At 44.2% G+C, this 20,550-nt stretch overlaps 3 protein-coding genes across 4 annotated transcripts; 2 read left to right on the top strand and 1 right to left on the bottom strand.

The window, feature by feature from the left end:
• The first annotated feature begins 9,624 nt into the window (after positions 1-9,624).
• LOC125536476 (GPN-loop GTPase QQT2) lies at positions 9,625-12,938 on the top strand. The gene is made up of 7 exons (XM_048699706.2): positions 9,625-9,848; positions 9,958-10,081; positions 10,218-10,447; positions 10,790-11,080; positions 11,512-11,717; positions 11,782-12,071; positions 12,686-12,938. The coding sequence occupies exons 1-6, from the start codon at positions 9,786-9,788 to the stop codon at positions 12,068-12,070; spliced, it is 1,203 nt and encodes a 400-aa protein (XP_048555663.2). The 5' UTR covers positions 9,625-9,785; the 3' UTR covers position 12,071; positions 12,686-12,938.
• A 970-nt stretch (positions 12,939-13,908) lies between these two features.
• On the top strand, positions 13,909-15,473 carry LOC125536457 (uncharacterized). 2 transcript variants are annotated; one of them, XM_048699694.2, is made up of 3 exons: positions 13,911-14,480; positions 14,589-14,684; positions 15,160-15,473. In XM_048699694.2, exons 1-3 carry the CDS (start codon positions 14,048-14,050, stop codon positions 15,282-15,284), a joined length of 654 nt encoding a protein of 217 aa, XP_048555651.2. In that variant the 5' UTR covers positions 13,911-14,047; the 3' UTR covers positions 15,285-15,473. The 2 variants fall into 2 exon arrangements, with proteins under 2 accessions (XP_048555645.2, XP_048555651.2); XM_048699688.2 differs by having other exon boundaries at positions 13,909-14,684.
• Positions 15,474-16,591: 1,118 nt separating this feature from the next.
• On the bottom strand, positions 16,592-19,823 carry LOC125521989 (putative prolyl 4-hydroxylase 4). Its single transcript, XM_048687055.2, has 7 exons — positions 19,377-19,823; positions 19,204-19,261; positions 19,002-19,106; positions 18,603-18,660; positions 17,582-17,757; positions 17,346-17,403; positions 16,592-17,236 (listed from the first exon to the last, which is right to left on the bottom strand). The coding sequence occupies exons 1-7, from the start codon at positions 19,550-19,552 to the stop codon at positions 16,941-16,943; spliced, it is 927 nt and encodes a 308-aa protein (XP_048543012.1). The 5' UTR covers positions 19,553-19,823; the 3' UTR covers positions 16,592-16,940.
• Between the last annotated feature and the right edge of the window lie 727 nt (positions 19,824-20,550).

Raw genomic sequence — 20,550 nt, 5'->3', positions numbered from 1 at the left:
TAAACCGAGAAAAAGAAAAGATAAGGAAGCGAATACATCATATGATGAGGCAAAGCGCCACATAGTTCTTTCAGGAAAAAGGGACATCGTGGGCGTGGAGGGCAAGACAAACATGTCTGAAGATTATGAAAAGTTTCATGAAATTCCTCCCTTCAAAGTCAAGGCTGGCCCAAGCATCCTGATAAACGATGAAGATTATCCATGGTTACGGCGCAATAAGCAAAGCACACAAGCGAAAAGTGAAGACTTTCTCTCCAAAACTATTATGATGATACCATGCCAACTTTCAACATTTTCGTAGTTCATTTGAAATGCCTATTGTAACAGACGAGTTTCCATACAAATCCTGATACTTCGAAACAGATTGTCCGTTTTGTACACGAAGTGCATCCAGTTTTTGCTGTAACCCTCTCTACTTTCTTGCACATGCTATGTGGGTGAAATGATTATACCATGCCAACTTTCAACCTTTTCAGAGTTCATTTGTAGTGCTTTTCAATTTCATGGTCTTATAGCTCAAAATAATCAATAAATGCATGGAAAATAACAAATGAAGTCAGAAAGGGTTGAAAATTGATGATGTGGCTTTGAATGGTGCATTTTGAACACACAAGAAGTCTGGAGTTCAAATAAGTTTAAAAAAATGAAATCCCTTTGTAACAAATGAGCTTTCGTCCGAAACCCTCATACTTCGAAAGAGATTGTCTGTTTTGTACACGAAGTGCATCTAGTTTTTGCCGTAACCCTCTCAACTTTCTTGCACATACTATGTGGGTGAAATGATGATACCATGCCAATTTTCAACCTTTTCAGAGTTCATTTGAAATGCTTTTCAATTTCTGGGTCTTATAGCTCAAAAAAGCACTAAATGTATGAAAAATAACAAATGAAGTCAGAAAGGGTTGAAAATTGATGACGTTGCTTTGAATGGTGCATTTTGAACACACAAGAAGTCTGGAGTTCAAATAAGTTCAAAAAAATGAAATCCCTTTGTAACAGATGAGCTTTCGTCCGAAACCCTGATACTTCGAAAGAGATTATCCGTTTTGTACACGAAGTGCATCTAGTTTTTGTTTTAACCCTCTCAACTTTCTTACAGATGCTATGTGGGTGAAATTATGATACCATGCCAATTTTCAACCTTTTCGGAGTTCATTTGAAATGCTTTTCAATTTCCGGGTCTTATAGCTCAAAAAAGCAGTAAATGCATGAAAAATAATAAAATGCATAAAACTATAATATTTGTTATGATAAACTAAAAAACTAAAATCAATTAAAATATTCTGTTATGATGAACTAAAATAAAACTATAATATTCTTCAATAGCAAAAAGAATCAACTAAAAAGCTTTTATAAAACTATAATAGCAAAAGGAATCAACTAAAAAGCTTATATAAACCTCTAGTATTTTTTAAACTAAAATTATATAAAATTTATGCAACTTATATTAACAAAGTATTTTTTGTTCAAAAAATTAATAGCAAAAAGAATTTAATAGCAAAAAAATTAACAAAATCTGGTTTTGATTAAAATAGATATTTAAAATAACCTAAATTACCAAATTGAGTATAATGATAAAACATAGTAATATTAAATATCGGGAAATGGAATCACTCAAAAATCTATTTTTATAGTAAATTTATTCATAAAACTGGTGATTCACATACATTTCAAATTTTAAAAATAATGGCACTAACAGAAAGTTTATAATTTTTGTGACCTAAAAGCAAAAAGAAATAACTAAAAAACTATAAGTATTTAGTTTTAAGTAGAAATAAAAAAAGAAAAAGAAAAAGAGGAAAAAATGCCACCTACTGGACCTCCACGTCCTGAATACGACTAGAAACCCTACAATGGGCCAGGATTCAGGCACGCGGAAGGCCCAATAGGCCCAACAGGCATGGCAAAGTAGAGATTAGGCACGTAAGCCTGCAATAGAGAGGAGCTCGAGAGGGTGGCGGCAGCAAAGCTTATAAACCACCCTGAGCCCCTCCCAAGTAGCGAGGTGGGACTAAACTTCCCGCCGCACCGTCCAGCACAAGGCCTATGGTTCCGGTTCGTGCCACCAACCGGGACCATAGGTTGGCATTCGTACCGGTTCGTGGAACCAACGGGGTACCAATGCCCACCTATGGTCCCGGTTCGTGCCACCAACCGGGACCATAGGTCCCAGTTTCCCGCCCTTTAGGCTGCCGAAAAGAGACCTTTGGACCCGGCTGGTGGCACGAACCGGGATCATAGGTGGGCAATGGTACCGGTTGGTGCCACAAACCGGTACCATTGGTTTTGCTATATAAGGTAGCACTTGTGAAAATTTCGCCAACTGCTCCCATTCCCCCCCGACGTCGCCAGACCGTTCCTCGTCATCGTCGACGTCGCCGCCCCGAGCCCCTGCCCTGACGCCGTCGGCGCACCCCTGACCCGCCGTCGACGTCGTCCTCGCCGTCGCCGACGCCGTCGCCGCCCTCGAGCCCTCGCCACGCGCGTAACCCCTCCCCCACGAGCCCACCGTCCTCGTCGCCGTCATCGTCGCCGGCCTCGTCGTCGTCCTCGTCACCTGCCTCGTCGCCGTCCTGCCTCAAGCCCCCAGTGAGCCCCTTCACAGCCCGATCCGTGCGCTGTCGCCGCCCCTGTGCGCTGCCGCCGCCCCCTGTATGCATGTATATGGGTGTATATATGTATGTGGATGTATGTATGTATATGGATGGGTATGCATGTATATGGATGTATGTATGTATGGATGGATGGATGTATGTGTATGTGTTCATAGTTTTTTTTGTTCATAGTTTTTTTTGTTCATAGCATTTTTAGGTTGTATAGTTTTATTTTTGTTCAATGTTTATGGTTAGAAGAGGAGAGGAAAAAATTGTGTTGCAAAAGTTACATTTAAGGTTAGTTGATTTAGTGCACTTTAGGTTATTAGTTCTACTGTTAGTGCATTTAAGGTTAGTTTATTTTTAGTTGAACCAGTTGATTAATTAATAAAACTACTTTATTTTACTATATATATAAGTAGTTTATTTTTAGTAAGCACTACTTTATTTTATTTATAGTAAGTGCTTAGTAGTTGAACTAGTTGATTTAATAAAACTACTTTATTTTACTATATATAGAAGTAGTTTATTTTTAGTAAGTACTACTTTATTTTATTTATAGTAAGTACTTAATTAGTAGTTGAACTAGTTGATTTAATAAAACTACTTTATTTTACTATAGAAGTAGTTTATTTTTAGTAAGAAAATTAATAGAACTAGTTTATTTTTTTAGTTCAAGCAATTATTCCCGCATCGACGTCGATGATGCCTATCCCGCATCCTCGTCGTCGACTCGGCGGAGGAGGCCGGCTTGATCAGAGGGGCCATGTCCGGGACTGGGCTCCGCCGGGCTGGTATTGGGAGGTGCTACCTTCCGGGAGGCGTAGGTTGGTGAGGAGCCAGCCCGTCGTTGACCCGATCCTTGTTTGGTGGCGGTCGCGTGGGCCAGTGATGGTGCCGAGGCTTCCGGACACCGTGGAGGTGGTACGTCACCGTGTCAGCGAGGAGGACGAGCACGTCCGTCGTTACATGGTTGTGTTGGAGGGCAGGTTCGACAATACCTGGCAGCTTCTTCAGGGATCTCATTGGAGTGATCCTGTGATGGTTCCTTCTCTTCGGGTGTCCACCGCCCGCGCCGATACCCGTCGGGCGCTACGGTTCTAGCTGTACTAGCGATGCTATACATATGATAGTATTCGAGGTGTATTAGTGATAATATTCAACGATGAACGGACGCAAGAGATGATGTAGTTTTGCTTATAATTGAATGCATCCTAATTTTAATACTACTTTATTTTGCGATGTGATTTTTCTTATTGAATATTCAAATTGGAAAACTACTCCTACTTTGAATGCTAAAATTAGAGAGCACTATGCAAGGCGTATGCATATGATTAGTTGATAGCTTATAGGGTTTTTGTTTTCGCAGAAATCTAGGAGCCCCCCTCCATCATCCCCGCCGTCGTCCCCGTCACCGACCCCCTCCGACCTCGAGGTGAGACCAGCCAAATCTCCATGTCAATATGAGTCCTATAATATGAGTCCTTGGGTTGACTTTAAGTGTGTCGAGTCTCCACCATATATGAAAGGACGAAGAATCCCGACTGTTGTCATGGGGGTAGCTTCTCCTTCGTTCCCGTGATGAATAATAATGATCTAAATTAGGTTTTTTAGTACATATATTTAATTGTAGATGTTTAATATTTGAATTATGAACATAGGAAATGTCGTAATCGGACGACGAAAGTCTACCGGAAGAGTGCGACTGGTGCCACGACGACCGAGGTCAGTGCGACAGGCCTCACCTGGACGAAGATCGGCGCTTTAGCATTAAGCTGGAGGAGACCTTCGATATTGAAACGGTACGCAACAATGACAAGTGTTATTTTTCCATAATTAAGCACGAGTTCAAATATTTCAACGTGTACTTTTCATGTTTTACAATTCGACTAGCTTATCCCATGCCATGCAAGACACTATGTCTTGGAGAGGATGGGTTTTGAAGACCATGAAAGTTTCGAAACAAAGAAAATTCACCTAAGGACCCATCATGGTGTGGATTTTGAAGTAAAGCTATACAATTCTGAGAGCGTAACCCATTTTGATTGCAAAAACTGGGAAGCACTTTGCAAGATGTATGGTTTTGATGAGGGTATGCTTGTCACCATGGATCTTGGTGATCCTGAAAGCGAGCAAGACAATATGGACATTTGGGTCCTTGTTGATACGCCTCCAATTCTACCGCTATGAGAGTTTCTCAAACATAGTTATTAGCTAATTTATATTGTTTATTTCAAAATAGTTGACAACTTATTTCCATTGACAGCTTATTTTGATTGTTCAAACAATGTGCGGAACATGGTAGACAAAACCCACTACACCGATGGCTCCGAATTAACTTGTCAAGAGAAAAATCATCTAGTCGGATTTTGTACTGATATTGAGAATTACAATATCTACAATCAAACTCCTCAACATTATGGTCAATACGTGCCACTAGTGCACGTGTTGAACTACGATAACTACCATGGAGATACCCTGGTAAGATTTTTTACTATTACGACATCCATGCATCTTTTGCATACTTCTAAAACTAGTACATCATTGCTAACTATGAAGTTATTACTATGTTTTCCAACAGAGAATCACAAAGGATTGTGTGCCTTATTTGATGTATCAGAATGGCAGCCTTCGTGTTTTGAACATATATCCAGGTCATCCTATGAATCTCAACTGTCCATACCGGATTTCTCAAAGAAGTGGAGACATGCTAATCAAAAAATGGAAAAAATGTATGGACAGTCGTAAGGAGGTTCTTGGAAGCAAAAGGAAGCGAAGCGCAAGAATTGGAGACAGGATGATCTCCATTCTCCATAATGGAGAGTCAGGGTCTATATTGTTTTATGTTATTTTACCTTAAAGAGGGTATTTAGGTCCTACCTAATACTGATGATCATGTGCTAAGAACAATTAAGTAGGGTTGGTTCGATGACTATCAGGATGATGATCGTATGACTTGTTATTAATAACAAGTAGAAGTTGTATGATGATGATTAGTAGGACTTGTTATTATGATGATGCATGATGCGAGCATGAAGAGTTATTATATATCTGTGGGTGAAATGAACATGGATTGGATTGAAGTGAAGGCAACATGCATGTGGTGCATGTCGAAAGTAGTACAATCCAAACTTGATCAAGTTAGGATTAGTATTACTTTCGACATGCACCACATGTTGCCTCACTTCAATCTAAGTCATGTTTAGGCATAGCAGTAGCAGTAGCACGGAGATAAGAGAGGACACATCTCTCTATTAGCTACCTATACCAACCTAAATTAACCCCCAAAACCCCTAAACCACCTCCTTTAAAAAAACCATCCCCTGAAATGCTGACGCGTGGAAGCTTATTGATCCCGGTTGGTGCTACCAACCGGGACCAAAGGCCCTCGTGCCTGGGCTCGCCGGAGCGGCCACGTGGAGGCCCATCTGTCCCGGTTAGTATAAGAACCGGGACTAAAGGCCTAGGGCATTAGTAATGACCATTTAGTCCCGGTTCCCCAACCGGGACAGATGGGCCTTATGAACCGGGACAAATGGCCCTTTTTCTACTAGTGATTTGTTGTGTGGCATGTGCCGATCAAGCTTAAACATTAATGGCCCAAGAATTCTCTGGAAATACTATAGTTAATTTTGGCAAGCTCGGCCTATAAGTATGATTGGGTATAAATATGTTACTTTGTTATTAAGTCGTTGATATATACAAGATGGCATGATGCTCTAATCATGTGTTTGGCCATTCTTCTTCGTTTCTTGAGAAGAATGTGTTTGTCCCATTCATACATTTTAGCAACTCATATGGAACAAAGATGCCCAGTAAGCTAGATTAACTAACCAGGTCATATTTATATTTGGATAATAAGCGAGTATATTATAGCTTGATTTCAGACACATGATTAGAGCGAGTATATATATATATAGGTAAATTGTTTGGGGCACCTAGGTGCCTGGACACCTAGGGCTGTTATGGCAAGTCATATTAGTTAGTGCATATCATACAATTGACAAAATGATGGCTTTCCATATTTTGTTTGCATGCATTAGTATCCTAAATGGTCAATGATCTCTTTTCAAAACACAAATAATCTGAACATTCGTACTTGGGTGGGTATATATGTACATGTACCCAAGATATAACCACATGTACATGTTATTTGACCATGATACTAGTTAGTGGGTATTATACCTAACTAAAATATGTACGTGTTGTTTTATACTCAATGAAAATATACACATAAATGTCATACCTTTTAGTGAGTATTATATTGGTGTTATACCCAATAGAAATATACACATAAATATACATACCTTGATGTGAATATACACATGAATAAACATAACTCAATGTTAGTATACACATGAATATCTACGCGTTAGTGTTATACCCAATAAAAATATACACATAAATATACATACCTCGATGTGAATATAAACATGGATATATATACCTCGATGTTGGTATACACATGAATATCTACGCGTCCGTGATATACCCGATGAAAATATTCACATAAATATATATAACTTGATGCGGATTTTATTTGTATATATCCATAAATTGCACACCTTTTAATAAGTGGTACATGTACCCGAGATACCCACATGTATTTTATTAAACCGTGATACCGGTTAGTGAGTATTATACCTAATAAAAATATGCACGTGTTGATGTTATACCCAATGAAAATATGTACGTGTTGACGTTATACCCGATGAAAATGTATACATGCTAAAAATATTACATGGTCTTTTATTAATTAATTATCTTGCATTTACCATACATGCCAAAAAGTATGATAATTAATTAATTACAATTTCCTATTACAAAGGGACAAATAATGACATGTATTAATTAGACAACGTTATTACTTTCCATAGCAGTAACGCCATGCAAAAAAATAGAAAAGTAATAATGCAGGTATGCATGCCAAATTTAAGCACATCTTATCAGCGAAAGCTAGTAGATCCAACGGCATCTAGGCAAGGAGCATGGGCACCTAGGTGTCCCAAATTGTCATAGAAGTGTATGTGCACTTGACACTCGCGCTTGCATTTCATGTGAATTTCTCAAATATATCAAACATTACAGGATATAATCATCTATAAAACATAAGTCCTACTTTGGAAGATGGGAATTTCTCAGACATTAATATGTTACTATGTTGTTAGTTTTGAAGTCATTGTTCTAAGTGGATTGTTTAAAGTTCATTATAATAGCTCATATGGTACAATTTGCTATTGTGTATTTTCATGTGCTATGTTCATTGCTGATTACTACAGTGGGTTGGTCATGTCGTCCAAAGGTATCGTCAAATCCAATGCCATCTACTTCCGGTTCCAGCGCAACTGTTTAGACAGATTTTTTGTGTGTGGTGTGTCTAGTGGAAGTGGAACTACCAGGCCATTGAACGAAGATAAAGCTCGAGCGGCTTCATTGACGATCTAGAATCTTATGTGGCTTGAAATGGGCGCAAGACGGACGTGCTGCAAGGTGATCAGTGATCACATTTTTTTGGTTATTGGCAAATGCAATAGTACCTTTGAAATGTTGATCTATCTTCTTAAATCCAATTATATGTTCATACATGTGTTGTATGGCATGTCTTGATCAAGCCTTAATTGTCCCGGAGTGGCTGACACTGTCCTAGTTAATTTCAACAAGATGGGTCTTATGTTTGATTGGGCACAATATGTTATTCTGTTGTTACGTTTTTACCTCAATTGATATATACGAGATTCCGTGCCGCTCTAATCATCTGTTTTTCCCATTGTTTTTTTAGAAGAATGTTTGTTCCCCATTAATACTCCCTCTGTTTCTTTTTAGTCTGCATATAAGATCTAGTCAAAGTCAAACTTTGTAAAGTTTGACTAACTTTGTAGAAAAAATATCAACATCTACAATACTAAAGTTATATGGTATGAAAATTAATTTTATGATGCATCTAACGATATTGATTTCATATTGTGAATCTTAATATTTTTTCTATAAACTTAGTCAAAGTTAACAAAGTTTGACTTTGACCAAATCTTACATGCAGACTAAAAAGAAACAGAGGGAGTACATATTAGCAATCCGCTCTAATCATATGTTTTTCCCACATGGGTGCCACATGTCCACCGGAGTACACCGTCCGCCCTTCGTTTGCTAAGATGCTTCGGCGGGCTCTCAACAAAGAGAGTTATTTGTGTGCTCATGTTTGCGAGAGCTGGAACTCAGCGCACCATCTACGGAAGAACCCCAACGATCCCTCTTTGACGAGATCTTTCATAAGGGTCTTGACAAAGCCTTTGTCTAGTGACCAAAGCGTGATACGTGGTGCCTTTGCCAAGTTCTGTACTCGGCATAGTTCTTTTTCTAAGTACAGAACTCGGCAAAGCTTTCATCATCATTTTAAAAAATCAAATCAATTATCCTTGCAAGAAAACAAATATGTATATATCAATTATATCACCGCCAAATCACATACAATTCCTCAAGCTCAGAAAAGCATCATATATGGTCACACAAGCATCATACCAAGTCACTAAACCCCAATGCGACTAATAAATGTTACATACAATCAAATGATATAAGCAAACAACACAGTTATGATGAGTTGTACGAAGATTATGAAGTTCTTCACCACACTCAACCTGATGTGGCCTGGAATGCAAGCAACAACATTTTAAAGCAAATGTGCCAGGTTCACGTAGACTAAATGGGCCATTTACAAATGGTTATGGAAACCAATGCGGCCTGGAGTGCGGTGTGGATGGGGTTCCAACTGGTCCTGGCCATGGGAAGCCCGGCCTGAAAAAGCCCAACACGGCCCAATCTTAGGCCTAGATTTTGAGCTCGATGGTCGAGCCCAGACCCATTATTTTTACGCTTTTCTGAAAAGGCCCGACCCAAGGCCCGGCGGGCTTTTACACGTTCGGGCCGGGCTTGGGCCCAAAAAACAGGCCCGATGGCCAGGCCGGGCCCGGGCCTAGGTTTTTTGCCTCAGGTTTGGCCAGGTATAGTTCCAACCCGCAAAAATGCAACGGATCGAACTCACGGGGTTGGGTCGAACCCACACTTGTCACGAACAGGAGCCCTCTTCCCGTCCCCGTACGCCGCACTCCGTTCCCCGATTGGTTCGCCGCCGCCGCCCCCGTCCCCGTCAACCTCCTCGATTCCGGCCGCCGTCTCTCGGCACCACCCGAGCTGCCCATGGACATCGACTCCGAACCGCCCGCCGAGAGCAAGCCCACCCAGATGGACCTCGAGGACCAGGCAAGCCGCCGCCGCCCGCCAACCTTTTCTCGGGGAATTCCCCCATCCCTTTCTTCAGGGTTTTGTTTCTGATTGCCTCTGGGCTTCCTGTCCTGTATGGCGTGCGCAGGCGGACGCCGACGGGAAGGGGGAGGACGAGGAGCTCGCGGACTCCATCGGGAGCCTATCCATTGCCCCCGGCCGCACCAGCTTCAAGAAGAAGCCGGTGGTCGTCCTCGTCATCGGCATGGCCGGTGCGCTCGATTTCGTTCGCCACTATTCAATTTCTATAATTACAGTAGCACGGATGGCCCAGCGAACCTGCGACATGTTAGCTTTTGCTGAGAGATTTTGGGATTGGAAGCTTACTGATCTGCTCTAACAATGCAGGGACGGGGAAGACCACCTTCATGCACCGTCTGGTGTGCCATATGCAGGCATCGACAAACATGAGGGGATACGTGCTCAATCTTGACCCTGCGGTGATGACGCTGCCATTCGGGGCCAACATTGACATCCGCGATACCGTGCGGTACAAGGAGGTGATGAAAGAGTACGGACTCGGTCCCAATGGTGGCATTCTTACCTCACTCAACCTCTTCTCAACCAAGTTTGATGAGGTACCCATCCTATATGTATATCATATGTCTAGAATGGTAATGTGCATCATTGAAATCCTCCTTTAGGCTATATAAAATGGAAGATGACTGAGCTGTTTCATGTGTTCTTTTTGGTAATTGATTCATGTCAATTTCTACCATTCAATGTAAACTGTTGCATGAATTGTGCTTAATTTATAGCCTAATGCTGAGCTCATAGAAAATTATTTGATTGCGTGTTGAATAATGCCAACTTCTTTCTGCAAAATTTGTATGCTGCATTTCCGGGTATTTGGGACACGACTTTTCCCTCTATTCTTGTAGTACCATTCGCTAATGTATGTCCAATATTCATCCTTGTAGGTTATATCTGTTATTGAAAGCCGAGCAGACCAGCTGGATTATGTGCTGGTGGATACCCCAGGGCAGATTGAAATCTTCACTTGGTCGGCTTCAGGAGCTATCATAACTGAAGCTTTTGCATCAACATTTCCAACAGTTGTTGCATATGTGGTTGACACCCCCAGGTCAACAAACCCTGTAACCTTTATGAGCAACATGATGTATGCATGCAGTATCCTCTACAAGACCCGTTTGCCTCTGGTGCTGACATTTAACAAGGTTGATGTAGCCAAGCACGAGTATGCTCTTGAGGTAGGTACACCCTTGTGATGATTTCAGTTTCGCTATTCTTGATTATGTACACTGCTATTGCATTTAGCTACTATCATGTATATTCCATACTGTGTTGTACTCCCTCCGTTCCGAATTACTTGTCGCAGGTATGGATGTATCTAGATGTATTTTAGTTTTAGATACATCCATTTCTATGACGAGTAATTTGGAATGGAGGGAGTACTTGTATGCAGTGTGCACTGGAGTCTGGACCTCTTTTGGCTATTCTTTTGTCATTATGTCACATTTGAGCTGCCATGCTGGCGTGTATGGTTTAGGTTTATCGAACAATCTGTATTGTGAAATGTGAAATATACTTATAAAACAGGGTTTTCATCTGTGACATGTGTCCATGATGTTTCATTCTTCAAAGTTTTTGTAACTTGGCCTTCAATTTTTTGCTGGACCAGTGGATGCAAGACTTTGAAGCATTTCAGGCAGCTTTGGATTCCGACTCGTCATACTCCTCTTCATTTACCCGCAGTCTCTCCCTTGTGTTGGATGAATTCTACAAGAACCTACGCTCTGTTGGAGTATCAGCGGTATCTGGCACTGGAGTTGCTGCATTTTTTGAAGCTATAGAAGCAAGTGCCAAAGAATACATGGAGACTTATAGGTTTGTCCTCTATGATAGATGCCAAAAAACTTATTAGTTACTCTTATCTAACAATCTTTATCAGGACTGATCTTGACAAGAGGATTGCTGAGAAGGAGAGACTAGAGGCTGAGCGCAGGAACGAGAACATGGAAAGACTGAGAAGAGATATGGAGAAGTCCAAAGGACAAACTGTGGTGCTCAGCACTGGTTTGAAGGACAGAATTCCCTCTTCAGAAATGATGGGCGATGTGGACGAGGAGGAAGAAGAGGAGGCGCTGGAGGATTTCAGATTTTGCGAGATTGATGACGATGATGAAGAAGATGAAGACGAAGAAGGAGAAGATGAGGAAGTGGCTCATTTTGGCCTTTAAGGTACTCCCTCCGTTTTTATTTACTCCGCGTATTAGCTTTGGTCAAAGTCAAGCTTTGTAAACTTTGACAAAGTTTATAGACAAAAATATTAACATATACAATAACAAATCAATACCATTAGATTCGTTATTGAATGTACTTCCACATCATATAGATTTTTTACGGTAAATGTTTATATTGTTTTCTATAAAGTTGGTGACTAAAGTCAAATCTAATATGCGGAGGAAATAAAAACAGTGGGGGTATCTAAATATATTTATAGCACTTCTCTTTATAATGCGCTTTAAAGATGTTGTCATTAGTTGAATATCTATCACAGCCATCCGCGCATTGATTATGCCTGCACTGTGACATAACCATGAACTAAAGGGGTTCGAGTGGTTTTTCTCAAGGGATATACACAGGCTATCTTAATTAATATACGGATTCGCACTTTGTGTGTAGTTTCATTTTGCAAATCTGAAATCTCAGCGAGGGTGGCGTTATAGTGCCGGCTTGTGATGACTTTACAGGTGTTGATAGGATGAGAACTCGAGCTGTTGATTTTCCTATGAATGGAAAGAAGAATCTGTCACTCCATTCTGATGCCATTAAGCTGTCTTACTCTTTGACAGGTTGATGGAATCGAACAGAAGAGGGCGCTTGCTTCTGGAGGACCCTGTCAGGAGTGGTGTTTCTGTTTCGAGGTTATTACGGTGGAAATGAAATGCTGTCGATATCACTCTGTAGGTCGCTGACCGACTGACGCTAGCAGTAGCCTGTAAATCAACCTGCACTACGTCGAACCCGCTGGAATGAATCGATCCCATTCCCATCCGATCGATGAGCTGAATTGGTTTCACGTACGTACTAGGTATGAATTGTCTCCTTGACCTGTCTTGCAAACAAAACAATCAGCCGCTCTGCCATCACTGTCGATATCACTGGTATGGTAGGGAATTTTGTTGGCAGGCTCCGTGCGTGCAGCCTGTAACATAAATGCTCTCCCCTGATCTGCCATCGCTCAGCCGTGCACCGCCCAGCGCGACGTGACGCCATTGATTCCCAGGGAGAAAGAAGGCACGCACTCCACTTTGACACTGCTATTTTTTTGCTTGATCTGAATGCCTGCCCGTGTGAGCAAGAACAGCTGTGTGTGCACTGCCATGCACGCATCGCGCATGCCAAAGTCAAACTGTGTCTGTCGTCCTCGTCCTCCTCCAGCCAGGCGTCGTCGACCGGTCGTGGAGTGCGCCGCCGGGAGCGCATTTATCGCCGGACAAGGAAGAAGAAGAGCAGGAGGAGGAGAAGACGGACGTTCCATTCCGTCAGTAATGGGAATGGCGGGATAGATCGACCATCGCGTTCGTTATGAGCAACGGACTGGTTCTAACCGTGCTCTTGCTGCCGTCATTGCCGCCATTGCTAACAAACAGCCTCCAAAGCTAGCAATAGGACACCATCCTCATCCACAACACGTACTGGAAAGCACCATGCACGGGGTCATTATTTCTCCCACGAACTCAATCTCCATTTTGCAGCAAGAATTCAGTGTCCATTGTAGACACACGGAGAGCTTTCTGAGTGGTTGCAGAGCTTGATGGGATGTGAATTCTCGTATCCGCTTCCTGCGGGATTCATGCCAAATTCTCACCAAATTTGTGTTCAAAAAAAAACTAACCAAATTTCACGTGAAATTCCTGCGAATCCTAGAGATAGATATGCATGCCCTTGAAATGCACCGAAAGTTGGCAGCCGCCGCTCGCCACGTAGTCCGCTCATTCGATGGCACACAACATCTGGCTGGTGCAGCCCAGTTGCCACCTCCCCCACGCTGCACGGCTATATAAACGCCACCTCCGATCCGCCACTGCACTACTACACTCCAAGCCGCACCGCTCGCCCGCATCCTCCCTCCCGTCCGCCACCGCATTAATTCGCTCCCACCGCTTCCCAACAAACCCGCCGCCCGCCCTTGACCGCCGCAGGCCGCAGCCATGGCGCTCGCAGCGACGCCACGCCAGCGGTCGGCGCCGGCCGTGCTGGTCGCGGCGGCGCTGCTCTCGCTTTCACTCTCACTCTCATGCGCGCAGGCGCAGGCGCCGCACGTGGCGGTGCCACCCTCGGCTCCCCCGAAGGCGGCGGCGGCGGCGGCGCCGGGCCCGGCCGCGGGGCTGAGCGCGGCGTGCCTCAACTCGCTGCTCAACATGACGGACTGCCTGCCGTACGTGCAGGCCGGGAGCAAGGCGCGGGCGCCGGACAAGCCGTGCTGCCCGGAGCTGGCCGGCATGGTGGGCTCCAACCCCGTCTGCCTCTGCGAGCTCCTCTCCGGGGCCGCCGACTCCCTCGGCATCGCCGTCGACTACGCCCGCGCGCTCGCGCTCCCCGGCGTCTGCCGCGTCGCCACCCCGCCGCTCAGCACCTGCGCAGGTAGTAATAAACTAACTCGAGCCCTTCCGCTGCAGGTTGCCGCTGGATTTGCTGCTCTACGAGTCTCTATTGAGGTGGATTTGATCTGTGTGGATATTATTCTCGCAGCAATGGGATACAATGTTCGTCTGGGCCCATCTCCGGCGCCCGCGCCGGGATCTCCCTCGCCCATGTCGCCCGGCGACAGCCCGCAGTACCCTGCTGGTAAGCGCCGCCGCATGCAGTACTAGTAGAATTTCAGTTGTGGCTTCAGTTTAATAATTCTTTCTGGCTGCCCAAGAGTCAAAGACCAAGAGGAATGATTAATTACAAGAAATTGATAGTACTAGATACTCCCTCCGGTCGGAATTACTTGTCTTGAAAATGGATGTATCTAGAACTAAAATACGTCTAGATACATCCATTTTTGCGACAAGTAATTCCGAACAGAGGGAGTATTAGTTAAATATAATATATATATATATATACATAAATAAAAGAAGAGAAAAACCGAAGTAAGGCTGAAGCATTCGGTGGCCACATGTATGCTCGTAGGTGCAGAGTATAGACACACAGTCATGCACACAGTTTCAGTTCACGTGCTTGTCATCACGTACTAGTGCCATGGTGGAGCAGAGTACTGCGGTGGTATAGTAGGCGTACAACTAATATTCTCCTGTATATGCCATCTCCGTCGCAGGTCCTTCGCCGTTCGCCTCGCCGCCGGCGTCGCCGAAGCCCAGCCACGCCGCGCGCAGCATCCACGCCGCCGGCGTCCTCGTCGCCCTCGCCGCCTCCTTCGCCGTCGGGATCGTGTTCTTCTAAGCGGACAAGGCCAGCGAGGCTGTTCATCCTTCGATAAAAAAACTGTCGCGTGAATGATTGGCATGCTTCTCAGTGTGTGCTAGTACTCCAGTATGATGATTCTAGGTAGTAGATAAATACAGTACCAGTTATTTCCGGCCAACATGTTATGTGCTATGCTAATCAATTGATCCGTCGCTCACTCATAAACTCGTTCGTGACCTGAGGTGTAGCAACTCTCGATAACATTGTCGTGTGCGCATGCGCCCTCGCATCACACCTTCCTCGTGACGCCGAGCCGTGGCCCGAACAAACATCAGTCGCATCAACTAAGCGTGCCCCCGTCCGGTTGCCATGCTCCATTACAGCACGAAATTCCTTCTAATTTCGTGCTGTACTCTACTAACACGGTACATTACGTATGAGTGCATGAATGTATGCTCAATCATTCATATCGCGGGGACATTTAGATGAGATTGTCAGATCAACCCTAAAAAATCATATTTAGATGTTCTTTAAAAATCTGAAATTATTTGAGTACATCCATGTGGGGTATGTCTGCAACTCCGGAAAAAAAATCAGCTGAAAACTCGATGTACATTTAGAGATTCAAAAAAGACAAATTCAAATGCGAACAGTGAAAGCGTGGGTGAATAGCACTTTGATATTATTCAAATTCGATTCTTTTTTGTTTCCATTAATGTAAGTTGAATTAGGAGCTGAAACTTTTTTGAGATTGTACATCAAACGTTGATGTGTCTACACAATTTTTCAGAATCTTTGAGCATGTTTTTCTTTTCAAAAAAATCGATCTCATAGATCTCACACAAAGTCTCCCCCTTCGGTCGCAACCTCGCAAGTCAGGCAAGGCGGCAACCGCAAGGTGGCTACAGTAGTAGCCATTTCCGCATTTCGGGGGCGATGAAGAATTGAATTCAAGGCACTTTCTGCGGTTGCAATGAATGAAAGGCATCACCAGCCAGCAATCCCTCTCGTGATCCAGACGAGAGGCATTCAATTCCCTCATCTGCAGCAGTTCCGTGCAAACCGCCTCCTCTTCAGCATCATCACACCACGGGCAAGCGCCCAACGACATTCTCTTCTGTGCACATGAATGATTCAGGGGGTGTTTGGTTCAGAAGTCCTAGGACTTTTTCTAGTCCCAGGAACTAATCAAAAAAGACTCTTCAGTAGAGTCTTTTTCTAGTCCCTATAAAAAAAGTTCCTCCCATTTGGTTCCTAGGGACTTTTTAGGGGCTTTTTCTAGTCTCTGGGACTAAAAAGTCCCTGAACCAAACACCCCCTCAGTTCGTTGTAATAGTGCCACAGTAGTCAAATTCAGGGCGTGCTCGTGCTACATATATATACTAGTATAGCACAAGAGTGCGAAAAGAGATTACAGTCCCTACAGTCTACCCACACAAAACGGCACCACAAGCTCATGAAACCTGTCATGGACCAACTCTAACAATCAATCCATCTCTGCCTGCCTAGCACAAATCAATAAATAAACATTGGTAGCCAGGAACCAGCTTGTCATCAGGGAGTAACAAGAAACCGGTACCATCTGGACGACCAAACCTCGTGGGACACCAGCTCAGTTCGACCCGCCATTGCCGCTCCTTCATGAACCCCAACTCCAGCAACAAGGGGCGTTCCAAGGATTCCATTCCAGCGCTAACACACGTTGCAGCTCCTTCTACAGTGACCGGGCAGCGCCGCGGTTCCCACCATGTACGCCGGGTTCTTCGTGCACTCTCCCAGCGCCGCCCACTGCGAGCAGCTGTTGCTGTTGTCGGTGCAGTTGCCTGGCATGTGATAGACCTTGTCGAACGAGGCCACGCGGATCCATTTCGTGGCAGACCATTTCTCCCCCTTGATGACCTCGCATCCGCCATGGAGGCTCGACGGGTCTGTCTCCGCGTCGGGGCGAAGGTTGAAGAACAGAAGGGCGTCCCCTTTTCGTGGTTTCACTAAGGAACGATGGATACAGGTGCATGTCAGTCAAGAAATGTTTCGGGTGTCTAATTGATAACTCGGGAATTAGGACCGCCAAAAAGGAAAAGAGCACGAAAATTATACCTGCAAGTCCTTTCTGTGCACATTCTGACAAATCTTTATGGTGTGATCCTTTACGTGCCTGTTTGACAAATGAATAGGCATATCTAGGAATAAGTACAGGAGTCATCGCAAAAATAGAAGTACAGGAGAACACTACGGTGCTAATGGCTACTTGCGACTGGCTCAGACGAAAAATCAGCAATCTGACACATTTTCTATCTTATTGAGCACCACCACTGTGAAGAAAGAAAATTTACCTTGGCTAAGGGGAAAACCGTTTCCCCTCCTTCTGCAACGTCTGTCAAGTACAAGAGTACAGTAGCTACACGATGTCCACCACGGATAGTGTTAACACTGTCGGTGAAGAAATCATGGTGCGGTTCATACTTCTCACCACGCTTATATCTTAGAACTTGCATATCTTCGCCGTTCTCTGGTCATTTTATAACACTTATAAGCAAAACTGAAAACAGTAAGACTCTCAGACCCTTGAAGTTCAACTTTCTACCATACACATAAAATTGGAATATATAAACAGAAGTGCAGCAAATAAATAACCCTGAAAAATCCTCTTTATCAAGCCCAGGATTTTTATGACATGACATTCAAAGTCCAAACTAATGCTAATGCTCAACAGCAAAAGGTGTTGTAGTGCATTGGGTTTGAGTGTTTGACACCACAACAGATACATGATATGTCCAAGTAACAACACGTAGCTGTTCTACAGGTTCTCAAGTCAAATGTGGACATGATCAAAGAGGGTAAAACACCATGGCTCTTAACCCTTTGCATTGAAAACTTGTGCAAAGCACAAAATACAATTAGGAAAACAAATGGAAATGGTGAACATAGTGTGTGACATGTTGTGGTAGTTTGAGCATAGAATTTGGCCAACTAGTACAATGTCGTAGGGTAACTAGGACAGTATGATGTTTTAGCTCTTTTTCTACACCTTGAGCTGCTAGATGCACTTGTATCTCCGTGTGAAGTGAATTTGTACTTCATACTCTTTTCTCAACTTTTTTAGAGAACTCCTTTCCTAACTTGATGGAAAGGCAAAAGTTCTACCTCTTTTGGACATTTTTTATGTTTCTATGAAGATCTGTCCACAGTTTGGTTAGGTCCGTTGGACTGGATTCTAACCAGCTAAAAAAAGTTCTTCCCCTATCAAACTCAAATACAATTCACAAATGGAACATATTTTTATTCTCTACAACTGCAATAATAAGCACCCCCGAAATGCATGAATAGAAAAGTGCAATGTTATTGTCTCACAACCTTTTGGAAGAAATGTCCATGCGGCAATTTTATCCTCTATACCAGCAACAATTGGATCCTACAAGTTTGGACATGATTGGTCATCGGATGAAAAAATTGATCATCAGAAGAAAATACCTGAACTGTACTGTACTCCTGGACCCCAGCTATGGCTAGTCACTAAATAAACAAGATATTGTTCCCTTGAGAAATAAAAGAACATGAAGAGTACATATATAGACAGTGCCCTATAAGAGAGTACATATGACATATGAGTAATTGCTATGGAACATGAAAATTGTAGTACTACATAAGATGCTGAGCTCAAATTTCAGATGAAACATGCAAGAGAGATGACCAATCCATGGAATTTTCTTTTCTAAGATATAATGCCTATGAGCTGAAAAGCAAATGGCCGACCTGGCCCTTGCCGATGAAGGTGCCGGAGCTGGTGCGGACCTCGCTGAGCTTGCTCTTGCCGGACGTGTCATCGGCGACCGCCGACCTCTTGAGCTCCGCCCTGGCCTAAACAAGCAGGAGAACCCCAGAATCAGACACAGCCCCACAGCAATAGCTCTCTGAGTTTCTATGGGGGACTGGGAGCAGCGGGAGAAGCACTGACGAGGGAGACGAGGTGGTTGGCCTCGTCGTCGGTGAGGAAGTGCGGGTAGAGGAAGGCCCTGCGCAGGACATCAAGCACGTATCAGCCGTCTGGTTGGACGACCCCGCCCAAATCGAGATCGGAGGCGAGATGAAGCAAGGCGAGCGCAGGGGCGGTGGAAAAAATCGGCTGACCTGGGATGCCAGGAGATCTGCCTGGAGTGGTGCGGGTAGACGACGGGGGCCGGGTACACGGAGCTTCCCCTTCCTCCGCCGCCGCCGCCGCCCCCGGCAGCGCCGCGGCGGCCGACGAGGAGGAGGATGACGGCGAGGAGGGACAGAGCGGGGCCAGGAAGGGGAGCCCGCGCCATCGCAGTTAAGCCGACCTCTCCCTCTTTGTCTAGCCGACGCCGGCGACCAATGGAGGCGGGGAGGCGGAGAAGACGCCGCGGCGACGGCGGCGGTGGCGGCGAGGTGGAGCCTGGGAGTGGTCGCCAGTGGCCACGCTTCAGGGGGGAGGGAGGGAGTGGGGGACGGGGCTGCGAGGCGGGAGAGATCCGCGCCGCTCACGTGGCAGAATCCGACGATCCAACGGCCGTCACGCAGCGAAGAAACGTGCGCGCACGCCCGGCGAAATCATGGGGGGCACCGACCGCCAAACGTGCGCACAGAGATGTCGTGTTCCACTGGCCCCGTGGAGTTTTTATTTAGAGTTGTACAAAAGTCTGCATCAAATTTTGATATTATAGTGGTAGCTTTGAGTTGAACATCGACTTTCTGCCTGGAAAAACCCTTCTCATCTTTGAAATCAGCGCCTCGACCACATCCGGGACGCTTGATGAAATAATTATGCTTAAAGTCGGGGCCGACGACGTGGTGAGAGCACCGGACACCGCCATCGCGGCCATAACCGCCGATTTAAAGTAACCACTACACGTAGCAATATGTTTATCAAAAGCTTAGACGCGATGTCTATTCAGAATTTGTATTTAAAACCATTTGATTCAGCACCGTACGATATGGTGCTTTTCACGAGAACGTGCCAAGTTTACGACTCGAACCGAGGTGGGTTGGTTCCATCATAAGAAAACTAACCATCTAAACTAGGCTTAGTTTGTGTGTTCCTACACTACTTGTGGACCTGGTTTTCAGGTTAAACACCCCTTTGATTTGTGAAATCTTGTGTTTTGTTGACTGAACTTAAATCGCAAGAAGCTTTTATGGCATCGGTAGTGATGCGATGATTTTTGGTAAAAGGAAAAAGGATGCGATGGAACACAAATTGTGGATATAATATTTCTGAACTCAAATCATTTTATCATTCTGCATCATCTATTTCTTTCGACTTACTGCCCACGAACGTTTTTCC

The sequence above is a fragment of the Triticum urartu genome, chromosome 1A, assembly GCF_056163025.1.
Source record: "Triticum urartu cultivar PI428250 chromosome 1A, HENAU_Tu73, whole genome shotgun sequence".
Lineage (NCBI taxonomy): Eukaryota > Viridiplantae > Streptophyta > Magnoliopsida > Poales > Poaceae > Triticum > Triticum urartu.
Note: the sequence above shows the minus strand (reverse complement) of the source record. Positions and strands in the feature narration are given on the sequence as shown.

Bases quoted from the DNA above. Each gene is read 5' to 3' on its own strand.
- LOC125536476 (XM_048699706.2), top strand. From the start codon at position 9,786: ATGGACATCGACTCCGAACCGCCCGCCGAGAGCAAGCCCACCCAGATG. The intron at 9,849-9,957 runs GCAAGCCGCCGC...TGGCGTGCGCAG, and splicing joins AGATGGACCTCGAGGACCAG to GCGGACGCCGACGGGAAGGG. The intron at 11,081-11,511 runs GTAGGTACACCC...TTGCTGGACCAG, and splicing joins AGCACGAGTATGCTCTTGAG to TGGATGCAAGACTTTGAAGC.
- LOC125536457 (XM_048699688.2), top strand. From the start codon at position 14,048: ATGGCGCTCGCAGCGACGCCACGCCAGCGGTCGGCGCCGGCCGTGCTG. The intron at 14,685-15,159 runs GTAAGCGCCGCC...TCTCCGTCGCAG, and splicing joins CAGCCCGCAGTACCCTGCTG to GTCCTTCGCCGTTCGCCTCG.
- LOC125521989 (XM_048687055.2), bottom strand. From the start codon at position 19,552: ATGGCGCGGGCTCCCCTTCCTGGCCCCGCTCTGTCCCTCCTCGCCGTC. The intron at 19,262-19,376 runs GTCAGCCGATTT...TGTCCTGCGCAG, and splicing joins CAGATCTCCTGGCATCCCAG to GGCCTTCCTCTACCCGCACT. The intron at 18,661-19,001 runs GTCGGCCATTTG...CCAAACTTGTAG, and splicing joins CCTTCATCGGCAAGGGCCAG to GATCCAATTGTTGCTGGTAT.